The sequence below is a fragment of the Lithobates pipiens genome, unplaced genomic scaffold, assembly GCF_037356315.1.
Source record: "Lithobates pipiens isolate NorthernLeopardFrog02 unplaced genomic scaffold, aLitPip1_a1.2 Scaffold_22, whole genome shotgun sequence".
In the NCBI taxonomy this organism is placed as follows: Eukaryota; Metazoa; Chordata; class Amphibia; order Anura; family Ranidae; genus Lithobates; species Lithobates pipiens.
Window position 1 is genome coordinate 207,462,182 of NW_027507784.1, and position 24,484 is coordinate 207,486,665.

General features: G+C 41.8%; 1 protein-coding gene across 3 annotated transcripts in view; it reads left to right on the top strand.

Annotated features, from left to right (window-relative positions):
• METTL22 (methyltransferase 22, Kin17 lysine) overlaps nucleotides 1-20,930 on the top strand; it is a 553,862-nt gene extending 532,932 nt beyond the window's left edge. For all 3 annotated transcript variants that reach the window (XM_077448831.1, XM_077448832.1, XM_077448833.1), the window contains one exon: nucleotides 17,567-20,930. In XM_077448831.1, the coding sequence (XP_077304957.1) occupies nucleotides 17,567-17,602 (36 nt within the window). In that variant the 3' untranslated portion in view covers nucleotides 17,603-20,930. The remainder of the gene's footprint in view (nucleotides 1-17,566) is intronic.
• The last annotated feature ends 3,554 nt before the right edge of the window (nucleotides 20,931-24,484 follow it).

The following is a 24,484-nucleotide window of genomic DNA, read 5'->3' on the forward strand; positions in this document are numbered from 1 at the left end:
AAAGTGTTTAATAAATTAGCCTTCTCTTTGTCCCCAGTCACCAACTCTAGATTGTTTTGTAAAGGGCCTACATGCTCAGACTTGACCTTTTTACTATTAATATATTTGAAGAATTTTTTGGGGTTTGTCCTACTATCTTTTGCAATCTGTCGTTCGTTTTGAATTTTTGCATCCTTAACCACTTTCAGACCGGACCATTTTGCTGGTAAATGACCAGAGGTCTTTTTACACTTTGGCACTGCGCTGCTTTAACTGGTAATTGCGCGGTCATGCAATATTGTACCCAAACAAAATTTGCGTCCTTTTCTTCCCACAAATAGAGCTTTCTTTTGATGGTATTTGATTGCCTCTGCGATTTTTATTTTTTGCGATATAAACGTAAAAAGACCGCAAATTTTGAAAAAAAATGATATTTTCTACTTTTTGTTATTAGAAAAATCCAATAAACTCAATTTTAGTCATACATTTAGGCCAAAATGTATTCAGCCACATGTCTTTGGTAAAAAAAAAGTCAATAATTGTATATTTATTGGTTTGCGCAAAAGTTGTCACATCTACAAACTAAGGTACGTTTTCTGGAATTTACGCAGCTTTTAGTTTACGACTGCCTATCTCATTTCTTGAGGTGCTAAAATGGCAGGGCAGTACAAAACCCCCCCAAATGACCCCATTTTGGAAAGTAGACCCCCTAAGGAAATTGATAAGAGGCATGTTGAGCCCATTGAATATTTTATTTTTTTGCCTCAAGCGATTGAATAATGACAAAAAAAAAATTTTTTTTTTTTTTTTACACAAAGTTGTCACTAAATGATATATTGCTCACACATGCTATGGGCGTATGTGAAATGACACCCCAAAATAAATTCTGCTGCTTCTCCTGAGTACGGGGATACCACATATGTGGGACTTTTTGGGAGCCTAGCCGCGTACGGGGCCCCGAAAACCAAGCACCGCCTTCAGGCTTTCTAAGGGCGTAAATTTTTGAGTTCACTTCTCACTACCTATTACAGTTTTGAAGGCCATAAAATGCCAAGATGGCACAAAACCCCCACAAATGACCCCATTTTAGAAAGTAGACACCCCAAGCTATTTGCTGAGAGGCATGTTGAGTTCATGGAATATTTTATATTTTGCCACAAGTTGCGGGAAAATTACAAACTTTTTTTTTTTTTTTTTTTTTTTCACAAAGTTGTCACTAAATGATATATTGCTCACACATGCCATGGGCATATGTGAAATGACACCCCAAAATAAATTCTGCTGCTTCTCCTGAGTACGGGGATACCACATATGTGGGACTTTTTGGGAGCCTAGCCGCGTACGGGGCCCCGAAAACCAAGCACCGCCTTCAGGCTTTCTAAGGGCGTAAATATTTGACTTCACTCCTCACTACCTATTACAGTTTTGAAGGCCATAAAATGCCAAGATGGCACAAAACCCCCACAAATGACCCCATTTTAGAAAGTAGACACCCCAAGCTATTTGCTGAGAGGCATGTTGAGTCCATGGAATATTTTATATTTTGCCACAAGTTGCGGGAAAATTACAAACTTTTTTTTTATTTTTTTTTTTTTCACAAAGTTGTCACTAAATGATATATTGCTCACGCATGCCATGGGCATATGTGAAATGACACCCCAAAATAAATTCTGCTGCTTCTCCTGAGTACGGGGATACCACATATGTGGGACTTTTTGGGAGCCTAGCCGCGTACGGGGCCCCGAAAACCAAGCACCGCCTTCAGGCTTTCTAAGGGCGTTACAGTTTTGAAGGCCATAAAATGCCAAGATGGCACAAACCCCCCCCAAATGACCCCATTTTGGAAAGTAGACACCCCTAAATTTAGGGGTACACTAGTGAGACTAGGTAATAAATGGCGGGTGCCCTGAAACTATAAAAAAATAACTAACCAACCAGCGTCACCTGTAACAGTTATATGGTGATCACTGGTGAAAGGGTTAACTAGGGGGCAATCAGGGGGCTTTATGCGGTAGTATATGGGGGTCCCTGGCGCTATAAAAAGCTGCGGCGAACCTAAATACCTACTTGCCTAACTAGCGTCACCTGTGACACTAATACAGCGATCAGAAAAACGATCGCTTATTAGGCTGGGTTCACACTGGAGCGATGCGGGAACGCCACGAATGCGCGGCGGGTTCCCGCATCGCATGCCTCCCGGCGGCAGTTCACACTGCCCTATGCGAACTGCTGGGAGTGTCAGTGAAATGTTACTGACACCCCCAGATCAGTTCGCATATCGCAGTGCGATCTGCAAACTCGGATCGCATGGTGTGAACACCCATGCGATCCGATTCTGCTGCGGGCCAAAAAAAGGGTCCCGTGCGAATTTGCGGCGGGTGCGGCGGGTGTGGCGGGTGCGGCGAATGGCTGAACTCGAATCGCACAGAGATCGGATGTGATTTGCACTGCAGTGCGAATCACATCCGTTCTCAAACCGCTGCAATCTGAACCCAGCCTTAGTGACACTGGCGACGGGGGGTGATCACGGGGTTAAACCTTTATTGGGGGGGTTAGGGGGGTACCTTAGAACTAAAGGGGGCTAACCCTAACTGCCCTAACAGTTATTAGTCACAAATGACACCCGCCGGGTGATCAGGGGGTTAAACCTTTATTAGGTAATAAATGGCGGGTGCCCTGAAACTATAAAAAAATAACTAACCAACCAGCGTCACCTGTAACAGTTATATGGTGATCACTGGTGAAAGGGTTAACTAGGGGGCAATCAGGGGGCTTTATGCGGTAGTATATGGGGGTCCCTGGCGCTATAAAAAGCTGCGGCGAACCTAAATACCTACCTGCCTAACTAGCGTCACCTGGGACACTAATACGGCGATCAGAAAAATGATCGCTTATTAGGCTGGGTTCACACTGGAGCGATGCGGAAACGCCGCGAATCCGCGGCGGGTTCCCGCATCGCATGCCTCCCGGCGGCAGTTCACACTGCCCTATGCGAACTGCTGGGAGTGTCAGTGAAATGTTACTGACACCCCCAGATCAGTTCGCATATCGCAGTGCGATCTGCAAACTCGGATCGCATGGTGTGAACACCCATGCGATCCGATTCTGCTGCGGGCCAAAAAAAGGGTCCCGTGCGAATTTGCGGCGGGTGCGGCGGGTGTGGCGGGTGCGGCGGGTGCGGCGAATGGCTGAACTCGAATCGCACAGAGATCGGATGTGATTTGCACTGCAGTGCGGTGCGAATCACATTCGTTCTCATAAACCGCTGCAATGTGAACCCAGCCTTAGTGACACTGGCGACGGGGGGTGATCACGGGGTTAAACCTTTATTGGGGGGGTTAGGGGGGTACATTAGAACTAAAGGGGGCTAACTCTAACTGCCCTAACAGTTATTACAGTCACAAATGACACCAATGCAAAAAAAAAAAAAAAAAAAAAAAAAATGACATTGGTGTCACTGTGACTGGGGGGCAGGGGTAATTGGGGGGGTGATCGGGGGGTAAAGGGGGGGTGTGAGTGTGCCTGGCATGTTCTACTGTGTGTGGGATGTGTTGGTGCAACTCACTGATCCGCTCTCCTCCGTGTCGGAACGAAAAATACCGACACGGAGGAGAGAATACATCACTTCCTCTCCTGTGTTTACATTACAGGAGAGGAAGTGATGTCACCGGGGATTTCTATTCGTCGGGAGCGATCGCGAGGGGGTGGCCATGAATGAATGGCCGTCCCCTCGTCCGGGATCGCTCCCGAACGAAAACCGACCGCCGCAGGCACCGGGCGGGGGCCCGATCGGGCCCCCGACCCGCGGGAGGCAAATCACGTACATGTACGTGCTTATGCCTGCCCGTGCCATTCTGCCGACGTACATCGGCGTTAGGCGGTCGGCAAGTGGTTAATTTTCTTTTTACATATTCTGTTAATTTCTTTGTAACGTTTAAATGACACTAGTGATCCTTCATTTTTATATTTTTTAAAAGCTCTTCTCTTACAGTTTATAGCTTTTTTAACTTTGGCCGTGAGCCACATAGGTTTTGTTTTTAGCCTTTTAAACTTATTGCCCATGGGAATATACTTTGCAGTGAGGTCCCCAACAGTCTTTTTGAAGAATTCCCATTTCTGTTCTGTGCCCATTGAAGCGAATATTCTCTCCCAGTCTAAGTCCTGGAGAGTAGCCCTCATCCTCGGAAAATTAGCTCTCTTGAAGTTAAGTGTTTTTATCTTACCCGTATGTATTTCTTGTTTAGCGCTAACATCAAAGGAAATCATGTTATGATCACTGCTACCCAGGTGTTCCTTTATCTGAACATTAGTATCAAGCTCCGCATGGTTTGAGATTACCAGGTCCAACAGAGCTTCATTCCTAGTTGGGGCCTCAATAAACTGGACCATAAAATTGTCCTGTAATAGGTTTATCATTTTTTGCCCTTTAACTGTCCCAGCAGTGCCATTACTCCAGTCAATTTCTGGGTAGTTAAAATCCCCCATTATTATCACTGTCCCAGCCCTTGCAGCCCTTTCCATCTGTGTAAGGAGCTGAGTCTCCACCTCCTCATTCACATTGGGCGGTCTATAACAAACTCCAACGATTAACTTTGAACTACACCCATCTAAATGCAGTTTCACCCATAATGCTTCGGACTCATCACACTCTCCATCCACCAGGTCCTCTTTCACACTTGCTTTGAGATCACTTCTCACATAGAGACAGACCCCGCCACCTTTCCTTTTTACCCTGTCTCTCCGAAAGAGTGCATAGCCAGGAATATTAATAGCCCAGTCATGTGAGGATTGAAGCCAAGTTTCAGCAATACCGATTACATCATAGCTCTCCTCATGCACCACAGGTTCCAACTCACCTATTTTGCTTGGCAGACTTCTGGCATTGGTGAACAAACACTTTAATGCATTATTACATTTTGCTCTGGTGTTTTTCATATTATTTTTAGTAGTACAAATTGCACTATAGTTTTCAATGGCTGTTTGCAACATGGGAAATTTCTTGTCACCTCCCATATCCCACCCCCCATCTATCCCCATTCCACCCTCCATTAATGTCTGACCCCTAACTGACCTGTCTGCCCAATGTACTTCTGGTTCACCCTCCCCCCTCAAACCCAGTTTAAATACTCTTACAGCCTTCCCATAAACCTCTTCCCCAGCACAGCAGACCCCCTTCCATTCAAGTGCAAACCATCATTAGCATATAGGTTGTACCCCAATGAAAAGTCAGCCCAGTGCTCTAGAAACCCAAATCCCTCCTCCCTACACCAGGTCTTTAGCCATGCATTCAGCTCTCTAATCACCCCCTGCCTTTCCTGTGTTGCGCATGGCACAGGCAATATTTCAGAGAATATCACCTTGGAGGTCCTTCCCTTCAACTTGCAGCCTAGTTCTCTAAATTGATTCTTAAGGAGCCTCCACCTTCCATGTATACGGTCATTGGTTCCAACGTGGACCAAGACTGCTGGGTCATACCCAGCCCCTCCCAGTAATTTATCCACCCGGTCCACCACATGCCGAACCCTAGCACCAGGGAGACAGCAAACTATTCGGTTGAGGCGATCCTGGCGACAAATTATTCTATCAGTCCTTCTGATTATAGAATCCCCTATAACCACCAACTGTCTAGGCCTTTCTGCACTCCCCTCACCTCCTCTACTAGATGGGCTGCTCTCCCGGCTGTTAGGGGGAGCAGTGACATCTAGGGCTGCCACCTCTGTGTTTGTCACCTCCACATTTTCACCCAACTCGGCAAATTTGTTTTGATGCACAAACACAGGACTGGCCTTCCTTTTCTGCGAGCCCCTTCCACTCCCTCTAACTACATTAACCCATCTTCCTATGTGATAATCCTGACTTGCCCCTCCACCCTCCACATCAACCCTACTGACCACCTGCTCAGCGAGCAGAGGACCCCTTTCAAGGTTGACCTTTCCGCCCAGTGTTGCAACTTGCTCCTCCAGATCTCTAATGCGAGCTTCTAGAAGGGCAACCTGCTCACATCTGTCACAGCGGTATGCATCCTGGAGCTCTTGCACCAGTTTTGCATACACGTGGCACACTGTGCACTGAGCAAAACCTTCAACCCTGCTAGCACTCATTTCCCAGTTACAATACAATTACTTAAATGAAGTTTAAGATGTTACTTACAGGTTAAAGACTCCTGTCTTAACTCCTGTTTTCAACTCCTGGTTATTAACTCTCCACTTTAGTTCAAAATTCCACTTGTGTTCACAAAATTCACATGCAAACCACCAACAGGGAGCAAGCTCCTTGGGGAGCTTGTAAATCTACCTTTATACACCTGTGAACAATTAACCCCTCCCCTCAATTAGCAGGAAGAAAGAGGAAAAAAAAATGCTGATTAAAAAGTGTCAGAAAAAAGGACTTTTAAAAACTGCTAGCAAATAAAGGAGGGAAAAAATAGATAAAAACACCCCCAAAAACAACACTTGCAAGCAGAAGCAGTCAAAAGCACAACTCCTGGTTATTAACTCTCCACTTTAGTTCAAAATTCCACTTGTGTTCACAAAATCCACATGCAAACCACCAACAGGGAGCAAGCTCCTTGGGGAGCTTGTAAATCTACCTTTATACACCTGTGAACAATTAACCCCTCCCCTCAATTAGCAGGAAGAAAGAGGAAAAAAAAAATGCTGATTAAAAAGTGTCAGAAAAAAGGACTTTTAAAAACTGCTAGCAAATAAAGGAGGGAAAAAAATAGATAAAAACACCCCCAAAAACAACACTTGCAAGCAGAAGCAGTCAAAAGCACAACTCCTGGTTATTAACTCTCCACTTTAGTTCAAAATTCCACTTGTGTTCACAAAATCCACATGCAAACCACCAACAGGGAGCAAGCTCCTTGGGGAGCTTGTAAATCTACCTTTATACACCTGTGAACAATTAACCCCTCCCCTCAATTAGCAGGAAGAAAGAGGAAAAAAAAAATGCTGATTAAAAAGTGTCAGAAAAAAGGACTTTTAAAAACTGCTAGCAAATAAAGGAGGGAAAAAAATAGATAAAAACACCCCCAAAAACAACACTTGCAAGCAGAAGCAGTCAAAAGCACAACTCCTGGTTATTAACTCTCCACTTTAGTTCAAAATTCCACTTGTGTTCACAAAATCCACATGCAAACCACCAACAGGGAGCAAGCTCCTTGGGGAGCTTGTAAATCTACCTTTATACACCTGTGAACAATTAACCCCTCCCCTCAATTAGCAGGAAGAAAGAGGAAAAAAAATGCTGATTAAAAAGTGTCAGAAAAAAGGACTTTTAAAAACTGCTAGCAAATAAAGGAGGGAAAAAAATAGATAAAAACACCCCCAAAAACAACACTTGCAAGCAGAAGCAGTCAAAAGCACAACTCCTGGTTATTAACTCTCCACTTTAGTTCAAAATTCCACTTGTGTTCACAAAATCCACATGCAAACCACCAACAGGGAGCAAGCTCCTTGGGGAGCTTGTAAATCTACCTTTATACACCTGTGAACAATTAACCCCTCCCCTCAATTAGCAGGAAGAAAGAGGAAAAAAAAAAATGCTGATTAAAAAGTGTCAGAAAAAAGGACTTTTAAAAACTGCTAGCAAATAAAGGAGGGAAAAAATAGATAAAAACACCCCCAAAAACAACACTTGCAAGCAGAAGCAGTCAAAAGCACAACTCCTGGTTATTAACTCTCCACTTTAGTTCAAAATTCCACTTGTGTTCACAAAATCCACATGCAAACCACCAACAGGGAGCAATGATATAAATGATATATTGCTCACACATGCCATGGTTATATGTGGAATTGCACCCCAAAATATATTCCGCTACTTCTCCCGAGTATGGGGATACCACTTGTGTGGGGCTTTTTGGGAGTCTAGTTGCGCACGGCACCCCGAAAACCAATCACCACCTTCAGGATTTCTAAGGGTGCAAATTTTTGATTTAACTCCTCACTACCTATGACAGTTTCGAAGGCCATAAAATGCCAAAATAGCACAAAGCCCCCCAAAATGACCCCATTTCGGAAAGAAGACACCCCAAGCTATTTACTGAGAGGCATGTTGAGTCCATGGAATATTTTATATTTTGCCACAAGTTGCAGGAATATTACAAACTTTTTTTTTTTTTGCACAAAGTTGTCACTAAATGATATATTGCTCACACATGCTATGGGCATATGTGAAATGACACCCCAAAATACATTCTGCTGCTTCTCCTGAGTACGGGGATACCACATGTGTGGGACTTTTTGGGAGCCTAGCCGCGTACGGGACCCCGAAATTCAAGCACCGCCTTCAGGATTTCTAAGGGCATACATTTTTTATTTTACTCCTCACTACCTATCACAGTTTTGAAGGCCATAAAATGCCAAGATGGCACAAAACCCCCCTAAATGACCCCATTTTGGAAAGTAGACACCCCAAGCTATTTGCTGAGGGCCATGTTGAGACCATTGAATATTTTTTTTTTGTCCCAAGGGATTGAATAATGACAAAAAATAAAAAATACATTATTTTTTACAAAAAGTTGTCACTAAATGATATATTGCTCACACATGCCATGGTTATATGTGGAATTGCACCCCAAAATATATTCCGCTACTTCTCCCGAGTATGGGGATACCACATGTGTGGGACTTTTTGGGAGTCTAGTCGCGCACGGCACCCCGAAAACCAATCACCACCTTCAGGATTTCTAAGGGTGCAAATTTTTGATTTAACTCCTCACTACCTATCACAGTTTCGAAGGCCATAAAATGCCAAAATAGCACAAAACCCCCCAAAATGACCCCATTTTGGAAAGTAGACACCCCAAGCTATTTACTGAGAGGCATGTTGAGTCCATGGAATATTTTAAATTTTTCCAAAAGTTGCGGGAATATTACAAACTTTTTTTTTTTTGCACAAAGTTGTCACTAAATGATATATTGCTCACACATGCTATGGGCATAAGTCAAATTACACCCCAAAATAAATTCTGCTGCTTCTCCCGAGTACGGGGATACCACATATGGGGGACTTTTTGGGAGCCTAGCCACGTACGGGACCCCGAAAACCAAGCACTGCCTTCCGGATTTAAATATAAAATGCTACCAAAAAAACTGTTAGCGATCGCAGGGATCAGGCCTGACTCTGCGATCGCTGCAGTTATGTGTTTAGTGTTTTGTAAGTGACAGTGATCGATCGATACTGCACTTGGGTGGGCTGGGCAGAGGGGCAAAACGCAGGTGCTAGCAGGTATCTGGGCTGATCCCGCTAACAATGCGTTTTTTTGGAACCCTGAACTGCTGGGGACGCTAGTATAGATCTGATCAGATATTGATCTGTTCAGATTCTATACCACTACGGGAGGTGTATACTTTGCGCGTGGGTGTTAGCGGTACTGGCACTAACCTAGCGCTGCCTGGGGCGACGCAGACCCTGACCCTAAAACCTAATTGATATCACCCGCCGGGTGATCAGGGGGTTAAACCTTTATTGGGTAATAAATGGTGGGTGCCCTGATGCTATAAAAAGCAAACTAACCAGAGTCACCCGTAACACTTATACGGTGATCAGTGGTGAAAGGGTTAACTAGGGGCAATCAGGGGGTTCAAATTTTTATTAGGTAGTATATGGGGGTCCCTGGCGCTATATAAAAACCTGTCGGGGAACCTAAATAACTAACTGGCTAACCAGCGTCACCAGTGACACTTATACTGTGATCGCTGGTGAAAGGGTTAACTAGGGGCAATCAGGGGGTTAAAACCATTATTGGGTAGTATATCGGGGTACCTAGCGATATGAAAACCTGGCGGTGAACCTAAAAAAATAACTAGCTACCTAGCGACAGTAGCGACACTAATGCAGCGATCAGAAAAATGATCGCTTAGTGACAGTGGCAAAAGGGGGTGAAAGGGTTAACTAGGGGCAATCAGGGGGTTAAAACCATTATTGGGTAGTATATCGGGGTACCTAGCGCTATAAAAACCTGGCGGTGAACCTAAAAAAATAACTAGCTATCTATCGGCAGTAGTGACACTGATGCAGCGATCAGAAAAATGATCGCTTAGTGACACTGGAAAAAGGGGGTGAAAGGGTTAACTAGGGGCAATCAGGATGTTAAAAACATTATTGGGTAGTATATCGGGGTACCTAGCGCTATAAAAACCTGGCGGTGAACCTAAAAAAATAACTAGCTACCTAGCGACAGTAGCGACACTGATGCAGCGATCAGAAAAATGATCGCTTAGTGACACTGGCAAAAGGGGGTGAAAGGGTTAACTAGGGGCAATCAGGATGTTAAAACCATTATTGGGTAGTATATCGGGGTACCTAGCGCTATAAAAACCTGGCGGTGAACCTAAAAAAATAACTAGCTACCTAGCGACAGTAGCGACACTGATGCAGCGATCAGAAAAATGATCGCTTAGTGACACTGGCAAAAGGGGGTGAAAGGGTTAACTAGGGGCAATCAGGATGTTAAAACCATTATTGGGTAGTATATCGGGGTACCTAGCGCTATAAAAACCTGGCGGTGAACCTAAAAAAATAACTAGCTACCTAGCGACAGTAGCGACACTGATGCAGCGATCAGAAAAATGATCGCTTAGTGACAGTGGCAAAAGGGGGTGAAAGGGTTAACTAGGGGCAATCAGGATGTTAAAACCATTATTGGGTAGTATATCGGGGTACCTAGCGATATAAAAACCTGGCGGCGAACCTAAAAAAATAACTAGCTACCTAGCGACAGTAGCGACACTAATGCAGAGATCAGAAAAATGATCGCTTAGTGACACTGGCAAAAGGGGGTGAAAGGGTTAACTAGGGGCAATCAGGATGTTAAAAACATTATTGGGTAGTATATCGGGGTACCTAGCGATATAAAAACCTGGCGGTGAACCTAAAAAAATAACTAGCTACCTAGCGACAGTAGCGACACTGATGCAGCGATCAGAAAAATGATCGCTTAGTGACACTGGCAAAAGGGGGTGAAAGGGTTAACTAGGGGCAATCAGGATGTTAAAACCATTATTGGGTAGTATATCAGGGTACCTAGCGCTATAAAAACCTGGCAGTGAACCTAAAAAAATAACTAGCTACCTAGCGACAGTAGCGACACTGATGCAGCGATCAGAAAAATTATCGCTTAGTGACAGTGGCAAAAGGGGGTGAAAGGGTTAACTAGGGGCAATCAGGATGTTAAAACCATTATTGGGTAGTATATCGGGGTACCTAGCGATATAAAAACCTGGCGGTGAACCTAAAAAAATAACTAGCTACCTAGCGACAGTAGCGACACTGATGCAGCGATCAGAAAAATGATCGCTTAGTGACAGTGGCAAAAGGGGGTGAAAGGGTTAACTAGGGGCAATCAGGGGGTTAAAACCATTATTGGGTAGTATATCGGGGTACCTAGCGCTATAAAAACCTGGCGGTGAACCTAAAAAAATAACTAGCCATCTAGCGACAGTAGCGACACTGATGCAGCGATCAGAAAAATGATCGCTTAGTGACACTGGCAAAAGGGGGTGAAAGGGTTAACTAGGGGCAATCAGGATGTTAAAACCATTATTGGGTAGTATATCGGGGTACCTAGCGCTATAAAAACCTGGCAGTGAACCTAAAAAAATAACTAGCTACCTAGCGACAGTATCGACACTGATGTAGCGATCAGAAAAATGATCGCTTAGTGACACTGGCAAAAGGGGGTGAAAGGGTTAACTAGGGGCAATCAGGATGTTAAAACCATTATTGGGTAGTATATCGGGGTACCTAGCGATATAAAAACCTGGCGGTGAACCTAAAAAAATAACTAGCTACCTAGCGACAGTAGCGACACTGATGCCACGATCAGAAAAATGATCGCTTAGTGACACTGGCAAAAGGGGGTGAAAGGGTTAACTCTAGGGGCAATCAGGGGGTTAAATCTTTATTGGGGGGTGATAGGGGGCTACCCTGGACCTAACACTAACTGCCCTGACAGTTTTTACTTTTACAACTGACACTGAATGCATTGATCAGTAAAGAAATGATCAATGCAATCAGTGACACTGTGACTGGGGGGGAGGGGGGGCGATCGGGGGGGGGGGGGGGGTTTGTGTGCCTGTGTGTGCCTACATGTCAGTGTAGTGTTGGTGCACACTTACTTTTAGTCTTCTCCTCGTAGTCCGGTCAAAAAGACCGCCCCGAGGAGAATGACATCACTTCCTCCTTCCTGTGTAAACAATACACAGTGGGAGGAGGTTCGTCATTGGCCAGGAGCGATCGAGAGGGGGTGGCCAGAAACCAACGGCCATCCCCTCATCACGGATCGCTCCCGGAGGGAAACGGACCGCCATATCCAGCGGGAGGGGGTCCGATCGGACCTCCAACCCGCTGGAAGGCAGGCACGTACATGTACGTGCTTGTGCCTGCCTGTGCCATTGTGATGACGTACATTGGCAAGACGGTGGTCCTTAAGTGGTTAAACTTGATTATGTCCTGGCCCGGTACTCCCTCCTAAGCCACAAGTGACGTTTAGACGTTCCCGCACAGTTAAAAATATCAATGCCCCCAGCAAGATGACAAAATCCAAGAGAGGACCCCTTTTTGACATCAGAACATACTTTGATAATAGGATTGGGATTTTTCAATGCCTCAAGAGAGGATGTCTCACTTGCTAATCAATCCCACATGGTTGCTCTGAGATAATTACTAAGAAAGGAGAGTCCTTTAAAATTAAACAATTCATTACTTGTTCGACAGAGTTTGTGGTATATGTTTTACATTGTTCATGCGGTATGCTCTATCTGGGGCGCACAATACACACCCTGCGTACTAGAGTGGGAGAACATCGTAGATTGACCAAGAAGGGTTGCGTTAAACATAGCATCCCGCGTCATTGTTGTCAGGTACATAACAAAGACTTTAGCCATATAGAGGTACGTGCATTAGAGGCCATACCCAGGGATACCCTCACTGATAACGAAAGGTTCTCCCTTCTCTGCCGAAGGGAGACCTTTTGGATTTATCGTTTGGGTTCTCTTTCACTTGAGAGTATGATTGAGGAAATTGACGTCCTTGGTGTAATTCAGTGCAATCCAGGACATTATATAATTTTGTACTTTTTGAATTTAAAGCTACCACTGTCCTTATCTTTATTTTTGTTTAGTCAATATGGTATTACACATGCAGTTTTTCTATTATTCAATTCTATGTTTTTTTATCATTCGATATTATGATTTCATTCTAGGGTGATTTTACTATTGTTTTTTAGTCCTGATTTATAATAGTTTAGCTATGTATACTAATTTATTTAGAGGCATACTTCATAATTATTGGTATTATAAGATATATCCATATTTATATACAAAATCCTTTTCAGCCTCACCCTTTTTTTTCTCCATCTTTTTGCTGTGTTTTGTGTGTCAGCATTATTAAATGTGCCTCTGTGATTGTAGTGCATTATGTGTGTAAACGAGGGATTAACATTATAGACACCCATCAATCCTCCCTTCCCTGGCATTTGTTTTGCCTTTATATTCCGTCCTGCCGGTGGCTTCCGTGACTTTGACAAAGCGCAAGCACTCAAAAATGGCAGTCATTGTCGCCACGGCAACTTACTGAGCTTGCGTACCGCAGAGTCCCTTTCCCGATTGAAAGTTGACCTTGTCTTCTGGGTCTCGGGGGTTCCCCTTCCGCCACATGGAGCATTACCCAGGACGCCAGTTTGGTGTCAGCCGATGAGGTGCTGCAGTGTTGTTGGCCACAGATTCGTCCCTTGGGATAGTGTATCATCTTACTTTGCCATCAGGTCAGCGGCTGCAGAAGTGAGAGTGGTGTTTCCTTGCCACCATCTGTCTCAGCAGTCTGAAGTATTGAGCCCTCCACCTCCAGACCGGGATTTGTTATACCTACACATCATGGTTAACCCCTTGTCTTCAGGATCTAAGGTGGTACTGTTATTATTTTTGCTATATCCCAAGGATGAAGTTTACTGCATTTGACTAAACATTCATTTCTTTTAAACCCTTCTCATCGGATTGTTGTGAATTTTACATTTTCTGTGTATTTTATAAAATTAACATTTATCATTCCTTTATTTTCGTCTGGTCCTATTGAACGCTGTTTTTTGTATATATTTTGTGTGAACTTTGCTTCAGAAGTAAACAGCTGTGCTGGGTTCTAGATGAATTTTAGCCTTGATTTTGACATGATAATGATCTTCTTATGACTGTCCGTTCTAGCGCTGAAGGTTTTTGTTGTTGATACAGTAGATGTACACCCAGCCACTTAAATCTCATGTAAGCATTAACATGGTGAGATAAACTGCAAAGTCCATTTTTATTTTAATGGTTAGTTTTACCCCCCCAAAAAAGATCAGCTAGTGATACTGAAATAAAGGACTTTGAGCACTTTGGGTTATGGGGGTGACAGCATTCTGCCCCTGTCTCCCACAATCTCCTGCCTGTAAATCACCCTGTCACCGAGCCAAAGCAGACTATAAGCTTCTGTGCTGATGCACAGGCATGTTCCATTGCTGTTATCTAGAAAAAAAGCCTGTTAAAAAAAAAACACAATTGCAACCCGCAACAATTCTGAAATATGCCCTGTGAAAAACCCATTGAGGCCTGTTATCACTGTAGTGCACGTTGATAGGAACCTGCAGAACATTAGCAGCATTAAAGCTGAACCAGGGAACTTTCCTTTTACCCTGCAATGCAAGGGTAAAATCTTGTTTTTACCCTAGGGTTCCAATCAAGTGTATGTAGTTATTCTATCCCTCACTCTTACAGGCGCCTCCTTCCATGCAACTGCTCCCCACAGTGTCTTCTTCTGAGCCAACAGAAACAGCTCAAAAGCTAGTTCTGGCCAGTTTGCGAGATTGTTTTAAAAATGAGCTGAATATATTCCTAAATGGGCAAAATATAACTGGATATTAACACTAAAGCCCCATACACACAATTTCCGACAACAAAACGGTGGATTTTTTTTCCAAAGGATGTTGGCTCAAACTTGTCTTGCATACACACGGTCACAAGTGTTGGCTCAAAATTCCAAGCATGAGAATGCGATGATGCACAAAACATACGACGAGCCGAGAAAAAGGAAGTTCAATAGCCAGTGCGGCTTCTTCTGCTTGATTCCGAGCATGCATGAACTTTTGTGTGACGGACTGGTGTACACACGATCGGAAATTCTGACAAGTTTTGTTGGCGGAAAATTTGAGAACCTGCTCTCAAACATTTGTGGAAATTCTGATAGCAAATGTTCAATGGAACATGCACACGGTCAGACTTTCTGACAACAAGCTCACATCCAACATTTGTTGTTGGAAATCCGATCGTGTGTACGGGGCATTATAGGTTATACCACCAGAGATTGTTGATTATGGGAATATCCAATTGCTTGGGGGATCAGGAATAAAGGTTTTTCCCTCTTTGGAGCAAATTGGATCATGATTTCTAGTTTTTTTTCCTTCCTCTGGATTAACTGTGGTAGATGGATTGTGTATATGAAGGTTTCCTATTTATTTATTCTTTCTTTTTTTTTCTTTTTTCAAACCTAACAAATTATATAACTATATACAATGCAGGGCCATCAGTAAACTCCCTGTCAGCATTAAACATTCAGTTAAGCGGGCCATAGATGGAGCAATTTTCTTTCCTGCAACCACGGGCAGTCAGTGTTAATGAAGGAATCCCTTCCGCTGAGCCATTGTGTTCTCCCGGCACGAGAGGAGGGGGCATTTACAGTGACTACTACTTGCAGTCATAATTGCATGTGAAATCCGACAGACTTTTTGTACCCAATCTCATTGATCAGTTTGGGTACATTCTGCCTACTGAACCATCATAGATTAGAACCGTCTATGGCCAACTTAAGAGTTTACATCTAAAACCAGTTGGTGCCTACAAGACCTACTGGAGAAGGTTGAATTATTAAAATTTTCTCTTGTTGTCCCTTATAAGCAATCTAATGTAATTTCAAAGGCCAGGAAGTGCAATATAGGTAGTTGATTATTGTGGCAAAATCACGCATTACTTTGCTAGATCCTTGAACGGGCTGGGTTTGCTCCTAACTCATGTTAGACTCAAACACAAATCTCATCCCTAAAGCCTAGTATACACATGTCGGGTGCCATCCACCAGTTCAAAAGAAACTGGCCGACATTCGGCCTGTGTGTATTATTATTATCATTATACAAGATTTATATAGTTTGCACGGTGCTTTACAATGTTAGGGCAAACAGTACAGTTACAATACAATTCAATACATGAGGAATCAGAGGGCCCTGCTCGTTAGAGCTTACAATCTAAAAGGAAGGGTCAGGTCATAAAAAAGGGAATAGGCAGGATAGGCTTCTCTGAAGAGACGTTTTCAGGGATTGCCTAAAATTGGATAGAGTTGGAGATAGTCAGACTGATTGGCGTAGGAATTCAAAGGATCGGAGAGGCTCGGGGGAAGTCCTGGAGGCGAGCATGAGAGGATGTGACGAGGGAGGAATGAAGAGAATGATTTGGTTGGTATTTTGAGACTAGTTTAGTGATATAGCTGGGGGCCGAGTTGTGGATGACTTTGTAAGTTATTGTTAGTATTATAAATTTTATTTGTTAGGTGAGTGGCAGCCACTGGAGGGATTGGCAGAAAGTTTTAGCAGACGTTGAATGGTTTGTAAGGTGGATGAGTCTGGCAGCAGCATTTATGATGGACTAAATAGGCCTATTTAAAGGTAAGCCAATGAGAAGGGAGTTGCAGTAATCAAGGCCAGAGATAACCAGGGAGTGAATTAGGAGTGTTGTGGTTTCATTGGTTAGGAATGGACGTATTTTGGAGATTTCACGGAGGTTGAGGCAGCAAGCTTTGGAAAGTGATTGTATGTTGAGCCAAAATGAAAATTCAGAGTCCAGAATAACACCTTGCACCCTGGCGGGGACGGGCTGATGGTTGTGCCATCCATTTTGACAGAGAAGTCAGGAGAAGGGGCACGTGGGGGAGGAAATATTATGAGCTGTGTTTTGGGTAGGTTCAGTTTGAGGAAGTGGTGTGACATGCAGACTGATATGTCTCTTAGTAAATGAGTGTGTACAGCAGCTGTTCCGTCAGAAGACAGCCACTTGGCCGGCTTCTGTCGAAGGGGCATTACCGAAAAAGGTCTGCTGATCAGCATCCAATCGGGTCTCTGACTGGGGTTTTCTGACGGGGGGACTGTACCCCTGTCAGAACACAATAGCTCAGCAGAAGAGACTGTTGTGCTAACATTGTATTGTTAGTAGAGCAGCTCCTCCTGAGCGCTTTCGTTTTTGAGCCCACTGGGTTGAACAAAAAACAAACCCTAGTATGTACCAGGCTTTAGTATCTGTTTTACTAGTGATAGAACCTAATATATTCAGAATTAGCATATCCAGAGCATTGATTATATTATTATTACTATAGAGTTAAGCTTTGTTTAACTAGGACAATATCAGAGTACAGTGTAAAATGTATTTTTGTGTTGCTATACAGTATGTATCTTTTAGCTGTGGATTTAGTAGCTGAGAATCCAGCTTTATTCTTAAAGAGAAGTATATCAACAAGTACAATAATATACGTAAAGCTATTGATTAAACTTATTTTATTTTTGGTTTGACAGGAACTATGGAAAATTACTGCCACACCCCTTACGTGATCTGTATATAGAAGACCTACTGTATAACCGCACAGAACAGAGCCGCCAATGATCTGAGAATTATACAGAAATATATTGTTTGCTACTGAAGTATAATTTTTTTGCATAAACTTGTCTTGGAGAATGCAGTGTTTGTGTAAAGTAGGCTTAAACGATGGACAGTGGACCTGGGGGTATTTTTAACAACTGTTAAATAATTATTTTTATTCATTGCTGATTTTGATGATAATGCCTAGTTTTGTTTCAATGTATTAAAGTCATTAAGACAAAGTATAAACAGTGAATAAACATACGCAGTTAAGGCAGAAAAAAAATATATACAGTATATCTGCTAAGATTTGGCACAAACAAAAAGGCAATCTCACTAATTTTAGAAGAGTTCCCTCTCTAGTTTTTAACTGGAAATAAAAGAATAATGCCAGTTTTTTTGTGTAGAAAATTATAGTGAAGCACTTGTTAATAAACTGGTGATTGTATTCACAAAAAGGATTACACTAGAATATAGTTGTCTTGTTAAAATATATTGAGAATAAGTAAGATAAGCAATCCAGAACATATTTAAAGCTGAATTCCAGGAATAAAGCCACTTTGTAAAAAGTGTAGGCACACTGAGTCCAAAGTGGTACATTACATCTCCTGAACTTATCTCTGTTTAAATCATACAGGTTTATGTTTCTGTTGAGCATACACTGACACCCAGGGTTGTGTGAGAGAGGCACGCAGAGCATCTGTGCCCTCCCCTCCCCACTGCTGCCCATTGAGGGAAGCCTTTGTATTTTGTGAATGAGTTCAAATAATGCAAAGGCTTCGGTGATTGGGCAGGAGGAGGGGAGGTGCAGGCATAGCAACTGCACCAACTCTAATGTTGAAGATGCTTAGATCTGAAACATCGGCATTGGGCTTATAGTAATGCAGTTTAGTCATCTTCCACAAGTGCTATAAAACTGTCAGATGTAAATAATAGAGATAAACCCAAGAGACGTGAAGCAGCTCTTTGGACTTAACTCATAGTGTACCTTAATTTTATAAATAAGCTGAATTCCTGGAATTCAGCTTTAAAACAAACCTGTAAGGGTTGGAATACAGGAGCTGTTACTTCTCAGATGGTGTTTAAAGGTTCACAGCTGTCATCCTAATTCTAGCTTACTATCTAGTAAGTAATGAACCTGAAACAATTCTGAATTCCTGTCCTAGTTGTAGTTCAGTGGCTTTTTAGATACAAAAGCATAGATGGTAGTCCCAAAGACTACACAATTATAAACAGGTCTCAAATATGCAAATTGTAGGAATTGTGAGCAATTTAAAAACATAAGACATCAGTTTCAGAATTTTATAAACAGTTCTGTTGTTTTCTGGATCATGACTTCCTAATTTAATGTCATTGTAAGCTAAAACAAAGATACTCAAGCATAAAAAGCATAACGCACGCAGTTTTCAATTACTATGTTCTTTTCTCATTTTACAAAATTATTTCTTCTAATTACTAAATGTTTTATCACAAGGACCTGCTATATTTGCTGCATAGAAGCTATGGCATTTTTTATGTGCAAGTAAATCCCCAAAATTTTTTAAATGGGGGTGTTGCATCCTAAAATAACAATTTTATTCATTGAGGAGAGCAGACAAAGAGCTATTTTCAGTAAGGATAAAATAACACTGTGTGGCAAAAAATACAAACTCGTAAAGAAAAAAATGTAATATTAAGATGAAAAAATACTGTAGATTGATCAAATAACATAAAACAACTGAAATAACTTATGCAACTTTAAATTATTTCTAGTGTGTTAATACACACTACAAAAAAAAAAAAAAAAAATACTAGAAAGTTAGCTGATGGGGAATGAGAGTAATAAACATTTATTTTTATAGTAGTTTTTTTTTATGTACTTAAACAGTCATATGAACATTATCCGTAAGGCTCCTTTCACCCTGGGTGCCTACGCTAAGTCTCTCTGCTGATCCCCGCTGAGCAGGCAAAAAAGAAGAGCATGTCCGCTCCGCTATGCAGAGCGGACACGGACATCGTACCGCTCTCCTCTATAGGAGAATCAAATGGAAACAGACCACCTGTCCGTTTCCATCCAATCCCAACCAATCCACCTGATGGATGGGGAATAGGAGCATCTTTTTGTTTTTGGCGGGTAGGATCCGATCGGATGGCAGCATGTGTCAGCGAACACTTGTCCGCTGTCATCCGCCGCTCCATAGAAGAGACTGGAGGGTCCAATCAAGTCCGCCTGAAAAACTGACAGGCGGGCCTGATCGGACAGTCCGTGTGAAAGGGCCTAAAGGCAAAATCATATGAAAGAAGCAGAATAAAACCCATTAACTTTTAGGTAAACATTGATGCAAAAACAAATAGGTTTATTCAATTGTCTGTATTCTTTAGTAAATTATTTTATGACAAATGTTTAAGCCATCCTACCTCTAACTGTATGATTGGTGGCTGCATCTGTCATAGTGCAAGCAGTTACTGCTTAAAGGACAAGAATAGTGCAAAATTAACCAAAAAATGCCCTGGTTTTTTTTTTTCATCTCTTAGCTAAATTAAAGTTACCATGACCACTGTTGTTTGAACTACAATAGCAATACAATTCATATAATTGAAATAAATACTTTATATTTTTTATTGTATTTCTCACATTTTACTGTTAAATTTGAATGTTACATTTTATTAAAGGTTGTGATGATACTGTGTTGGAGTTATACTGATATAACGATTCACTGTATAATTATATTAACAAACAAGAACACTTGTTCATAGAGCAGTTCACTAAGTGGACAAAATGGCATATTGCTACTTGTAAGTCTGTCAGTGTCTGGACTAATGTAAAAATAACATTTCAAAATCACCAATGGTCCCCACCTTTTTGAATAATTATTTGCATGCCCCAGACGAGGAATCGTTTTTTTTGGTTTTGCTTCATTAGCCAATGGGAGCTTGAATGCACAATGCAGAAATTATTTTGTCATTGTTTCAGACAACTATACAACACTAATGTCTTATTTCTTAAGATGAGAATCCAAATCTTCATGTTCTCTATAAAAAAAAAATGGCAATTGATTATAATGCACAGTTTAGATACATTAGCAACAAAATAGTATTTAGTTAGTACCTAAATGTACTTTAGAGGTGAAGTGTTCCTGCAGCCTTGAAAAATTGGCAATATCATGGGTTTCCTTTTTTTTTAAACCCATTTTTACAGTAATAATATCAATATTTCAATAATTCATATTGATAAGGAAAGTTCCAAGAGAGTCCGTTCAGTTCTTGTGTAAAAGCTTAAAAATGTATTAATAAAAATAGCAAAATATTACAAGAACAATATCACAGTATAGAATGTCATTAATAATTGTATATTCTTAAGATGAAGATTGGTTCAGATGTGTGTGTGTGTATGTAGATGTGGCAGCAATGTCTTCAAATTCTCGTGGAGTGAGTGTCTGCTGCGAAATCGCTCTGTTACTAGCTTTCTACTCCTAAATTCAGCCCCCACCTTCTCCTAAAAAGGATGGTTTGTCTTATAGTATCTCTGAGATTTATAGTCCTACAGAAAGCAGAGGCTTTTGATGAGACCTGGCTACCCCCTCTCCTCGCACAAGGGTGGGGTGGGGGGGGGGGGGGTGATATCCCTGAAAAGTGACCAAAAACTGTGTGAAAACCTATTTTAACATATACAACATACGTTTCCTAACTTTCTAAATCTAATACTACATAAATCAGTGTGTATATTATATTCATTTAAAACCTAATGTTAATATAATTATCATAATAAAGAAATATTATAGTAAAAAGAAATTAAGAGACAGGTAGCTCAATGAAAAACAAGTCATCTGTCCGCCAACAATGCACTCTAGTGGAATAAAATGGCTCAGAGCATAAACAAGGAGCTAGTATGCTGCTTGAAACCACTGAATTATTTCTAGGGAGGGTAACCCAACATAGCCCAGCATGTTTTTGCAGGACAAGCAACATTTCACAATAAATATACTGCACTTTTTTTTTTTTAGTAGCATTTATACATACTTTACAGATTCTTCATATTTATAAAACTAAAGTCTACTTTCTTGCAAACATTCCTAAAAAAATGACACAGGAGTTTTGGCTCAGCTTTTACAATCCAGCTTTCAGCTTTACAAGACTAAAATCTATTAGTATTGTATATGTCTACGTCTCTACTCATAGAATGATAATACCAGCACTGCAGTTAATTACCCAGAAGGCAATACAAAAAAATCTCTTGCACATTCGTATAGCAATTAATGATACATTTAGTTTAAATATCTTTCCTCTGATCTCATACATTTATGTAGATACAGTAAATTATATTGCTTCCAGGTAAAATACAATTAAAGTAGGCATCAAATCAAAATGATTTTATTAATGAAAAACTGCATATGCAAGGTGAGGCCCAGCCATACACTTGTCAAATTCTGAACATTAGAAAATTGCACCTTTTGAATAATCATTCAATATTCAACCATTCTTAGCAAGAAACATACACTCCACATTGATAGTTATGCTTCCAAAATGAGTGTGTGCTGTACATTTCCTCCAGCATTGGTTCTGTTTTCTTCTTGCTGGAGACTGCTATTTTGCTTAAGCCCTGAGGACTACAAATCTTTAGGCTGTCAGCAGATCAGCCTCTACAAATTTGGCACAGTGCCAAATATTAGAGAGCAACTGCGCCTGTGCAGAACAGGGTAAGACCGTGTGTTACTGGATTTTAAACAGTATAGGCACTTATTTTCAATGTTTTACATAGATATACCTCCAAAAGGGGCCAGCCTGAAGTGATTTAGCAGGACTTAATTTTCTGACTAATGTGCCACTTTAACCCATTGCGGACCGCACATACAGCATCTCACAAAAGTGAGTACGCCCCTCACATTTTTGTAAATATTTTATTATATCTTTTCAGGTGACAACACTGAAGAAATGAGACTTTGCTACAATGTGGAGTAGTGAGTGTACAGCTTGTATAACAGTGTACATTTACTGTCCCCTCAAAATATCTCAGCACACAGCCATCAATGTCTAAACCGCTGGTAACAAAAGTGTGTACACCCCTAAGTGAAAATGTTGAAATTGGGCCCAAAGTGTCAATATTGTGATCGGCCACCATTATTTTCCATCACTGCCTTAACCCACTTGGGCACGGAGTTCATCAGAGCTTCACAGGTTGCCACTGGAGTCCTCTTCCACTCCTCCACCTTCTGTTTGAGGATGCCCCACAGATGCTCAATAGGGTTTAGGTCTGGAGACATGCTTGGGCAGTCCATCACCTTTACCCTCAGTTTCTTTAGAAAGGAAGTGGTCATCTTGGAGGTGCGTTTGGCATCATTATCATGTTGGAATACTGCCTTGCGGCCCAGTCTCTGGAGGGAGGGGATCATGCTCTGCTTCAGTATGTCACAGTACATGTTGGCATTCATTGACCCAAACTGCTTATTTACAACATGTTTTTTCACACTCTGGTAAACTCCATGCCCAAGAGGGTTAAGGCAGTGCTGGAAAATAATGTTGACTACAAAAAATATTGACACTTTGGGCCCAATCTGGGCATTTTCACTTAGAGAGTGTACTCATTTTTGTTAGCGGTTTAGACATGGTGGTGTGTTGAGTTATTTTGAGGGGACAGCAAATTTACACTGTAATGCTGCGTACACACGTCGGACATTCCAACAACAAAACCGTGGATTTTTTTCTGAAGGATGTTGGCTCAAACTTGTCTTGCATACACAATGTCATACAAATGTTGGAAATTCTGAATGTCCAGAACGAGGTGTGTACAACATGTACGTCAGGACTATAAAAAGGAAGTTCAAAAGCCAGTGCGCCACCCTTTAGGCGCCTTCTGCTAATCTTGTGTTTATCTTGTGTTAGTAGAAGTTTGGTGAGAGATGATTCGCGCTTTTCAACCTTGTGCTTTTCAGTTCGTTACTGCTTGTCAGTTTGTGCTTGTGGGTTCATATCTGTTCTTCAGTGTTGTCAGTTTGTTCCTGTCTTTCAGTGCATTATATTTAATAGTTTGTATCTGTTTTCACTGCGTTCTTGTCCGCTCATTTCTTCAGATCGTTCTTCTCTGGTTCTTTCTGATTTTCAGTGCATTCTGTCAGTTCGTTCTGACCAGCCATTCAGTTTTAAGCCAGGTTGTGGGTATGTACTCATCGTAGAGTTCGTGCTGTGCAAGGGCTTGGTGTTGGAGTTCTTGCTTTGACCCAAGTCCAGTCCATGAACAGGGCAAGGAGGAGTTAATGGACAAAGAATTGGTTGCTCCAGCGTGACCTATTATCTCACATGCCTTTGAAGCAGGAGATCGAGAAGAATAATCCTGATATTTTCAGGAATCATTTCCGGATGATGGACCCCGTTTTTCACAGTTTTTTTACTTTGCTGTCCCCTTATATTATGAAGTGGGACACATGCATTCGGCAAGCCATCACTCCCGAGCAGCAGCTCGTTGCTACCTTGCAGTACTCGGTGATGGGGAGAAGTCTCCAGAATCATTATTCCAGAGACCTGTTCTGCCATAATACATGTCCTGCAGAAGGACTATATTTAGGTAAGTTCTGTCCTTTAACATCACATTCTATGTATTTAATGTTTGCTAATGTATTTATTTCATCATTCCATAATTACCATTATTGTAATATGCTGTAAATATCCTCTTTGTCCTTATGCATGCTGGAAGCTTTTAAAGTTCATTTTTTGTCCTTCATGCACATTTGCCTTCACTAACCTTCCCATGCTATCCTGGGCACATACACACCTAGCCTAGTCACTTAACAATGTATTTTGTCAGCTCCATTGCAGTGCTTACCCTAAACACCCTCTAAAATTGTACAAATGTTATTAGTATCCTTAAATTCAGAGTGCAA